General features: G+C 49.5%; 2 protein-coding genes across 2 annotated transcripts in view; one reads left to right on the forward strand and one right to left on the reverse strand.

The window, feature by feature from the left end:
• The first annotated feature begins 370 nt into the window (after positions 1 to 370).
• Positions 371 to 1,673, forward strand: LOC126579112 (inositol monophosphatase 1-like). The gene is made up of 4 exons (XM_050242413.1): positions 371 to 536; positions 610 to 743; positions 824 to 1,189; positions 1,257 to 1,673. Exons 1-4 carry the CDS (start codon positions 480 to 482, stop codon positions 1,516 to 1,518), a joined length of 819 nt encoding a protein of 272 aa, XP_050098370.1. The 5' UTR covers positions 371 to 479; the 3' UTR covers positions 1,519 to 1,673.
• A 3-nt stretch (positions 1,674 to 1,676) lies between these two features.
• LOC126579111 (ecdysone-induced protein 78C) overlaps positions 1,677 to 2,028 on the reverse strand; it is a 16,289-nt gene continuing 15,937 nt past the window's right edge. The window contains exon 5 of the mRNA XM_050242412.1: positions 1,677 to 2,028. This exon is cut by the window's right edge and continues 1,639 nt beyond it. The gene's annotated coding sequence lies outside the window, so the exon portion shown is untranslated.

Raw genomic sequence — 2,028 nt, forward strand, 5'->3', positions numbered from 1 at the left:
CCTACTTCTACTGGGCAGCGTACTCTCCACCGTTCAGTTGATGTCTTTTTAATTTAGTTGTGCGTAGACAAAATAAATTCCCGGCTCGCCTCGAATGGTAAACAACAATCACCTTTAGATTAGTCTAAAATTCTTTGATCGAGGTGTTTTAAATGAAAAAAGGCCGATTGTTGTTGATGTGGGACTGTTGATGTCCTATCTTTGTGGCCGCGTTGAGAAAGGATTTTCAATTACAGTTACTGGTAATTTCAAATGCTGCTCGATGGAATCTCGAGCAGCATTAATGGTGACAGTTTCGTGAACACGTGCGCGATGAACACGAACAACCCGTTCGGATGAACCACCCCAAAATCATATTTATGCTCACGCACCGCACACGGCAGCGTTTTCAAAAACAAAAAGTTGAACAGTGCGGAGTGGTTTCATTTTAAAACTCCCCAAATCCAATTAAGTGCTAATCGATCAACGGAATCTCCACCATGGATTTGGACGAATGTTATGACCACGTGCTAACCCTGGTCGCTAGTGCAGGCAGCGTAAGTAAAACCCGTTCACCGCGTTATCCGCTAGCAGCTCCTTATCGATTTTTATGTTGACCACCGCTTCCAGCTGATCGCAGCAAGGAATTCCGAGCGCAAACGGGTGGTCGAAAAGTCCAGCAACATCGATCTGCTTACCGAAACCGACCAGCAGGTAGAGCGGCTGCTGATGCAGGGCATTAGCGACAAATACCCGGACCACAGGTAATCACAACCAGCGTGCACCCAGTGGAAAGCGAATCACGTGCACTGGACCATCGCTTTTGTTTTTTTTTTGCGTACAGATTCATCGGAGAGGAAGAAACGAGCGAGGGCAAGAAGGCCGAACTGACCGATGCACCGACCTGGATTATCGATCCGGTCGACGGAACGATGAACTTTGTGCACAGCTTCCCACATTCCTGCATCTCGATTGCGCTGCTGGTGGAGAAACGGGCCGAGATTGCCATCATCTACAATCCCATCGTTGGCCAGAAGTTTACGGCGCGCCGGGGTGCCGGAGCGTTCCTGAACGGTCAACCGATCCGTGTGTCCGGTGAGACGCGCCTAGCGTACGCACTGGCAACCACCGAGTTTGGGACGAGCCGTGAAGAAGAGAAGACGACCGTGGTGCTCGAGAACATTGGCAAGCTTATCCGGAAGGTGCACGGGTAAGTGTGTGCGATTGCGGTTCGTGTGGACGATTCCTTGACATTCCCCTTTTTCCCCTCGATGCAGCATGCGAAGCCTGGGATCGGCTGCACTCAACATGGCCATGGTGGCACTCGGTGGTGCGGACTTCAACTACGAGTTCGGCATTCATGCCTGGGATATTGCGGCGGGCGATCTGTTGGTACGCGAAGCGGGCGGTGTCTGTATCGATCCGGCCGGTGGACCACTGGATCTGATGTCACGCCGTGTGCTGTGTGCCAGCACGCAACAGTTGGCCGACCAGGTGGTATCCGAACTAACCCAGTACTATCCGCAACCGAGAGACTAAACTGATCGGACGATCTGCTGAGCTTCCCTGTACTTACCGTTACCTCCTGCTACCGATGTGCAATACCCGGTCCCCCTTTCTATTCTTATGCTAGAACATGATCCCTTTTATGTGCAATAAATGGTTCGAAACATACGAATCGGTCGGTCTGATTGATTATTTCTAAAAACGTTTGCTTTTATTCATTCGGGAGCATCTCGGCAGCATGGCCACCCATGGCATTCCGTACCTTCCGTCACAATAGCATGGCAATTTCGTCCCGTGTCCCCTGTTCAAATTCCTGTTTTCCAAGCCCGCAGTAGGGCTAAAGGTGTAGTGAAGCGCAAACGGGACCGCGGTTTCATTTCGAATTTCCCACCGGAATTACGTATTCTTCGTGCTCCACACTGGCTTTTATAATAATCATAAAAATAATAAAAAAAAAGTTTCGTAACAATATGCGTAACAAAATATATCCGACGAAGTAGGAGCGTTGGAGAATATACATTTAGCTTCTTAGTTCGTAGTCTC

Source organism: Anopheles aquasalis, chromosome 3 (genome assembly GCF_943734665.1).
Source record: "Anopheles aquasalis chromosome 3, idAnoAquaMG_Q_19, whole genome shotgun sequence".
In the NCBI taxonomy this organism is placed as follows: Eukaryota; Metazoa; Arthropoda; class Insecta; order Diptera; family Culicidae; genus Anopheles; species Anopheles aquasalis.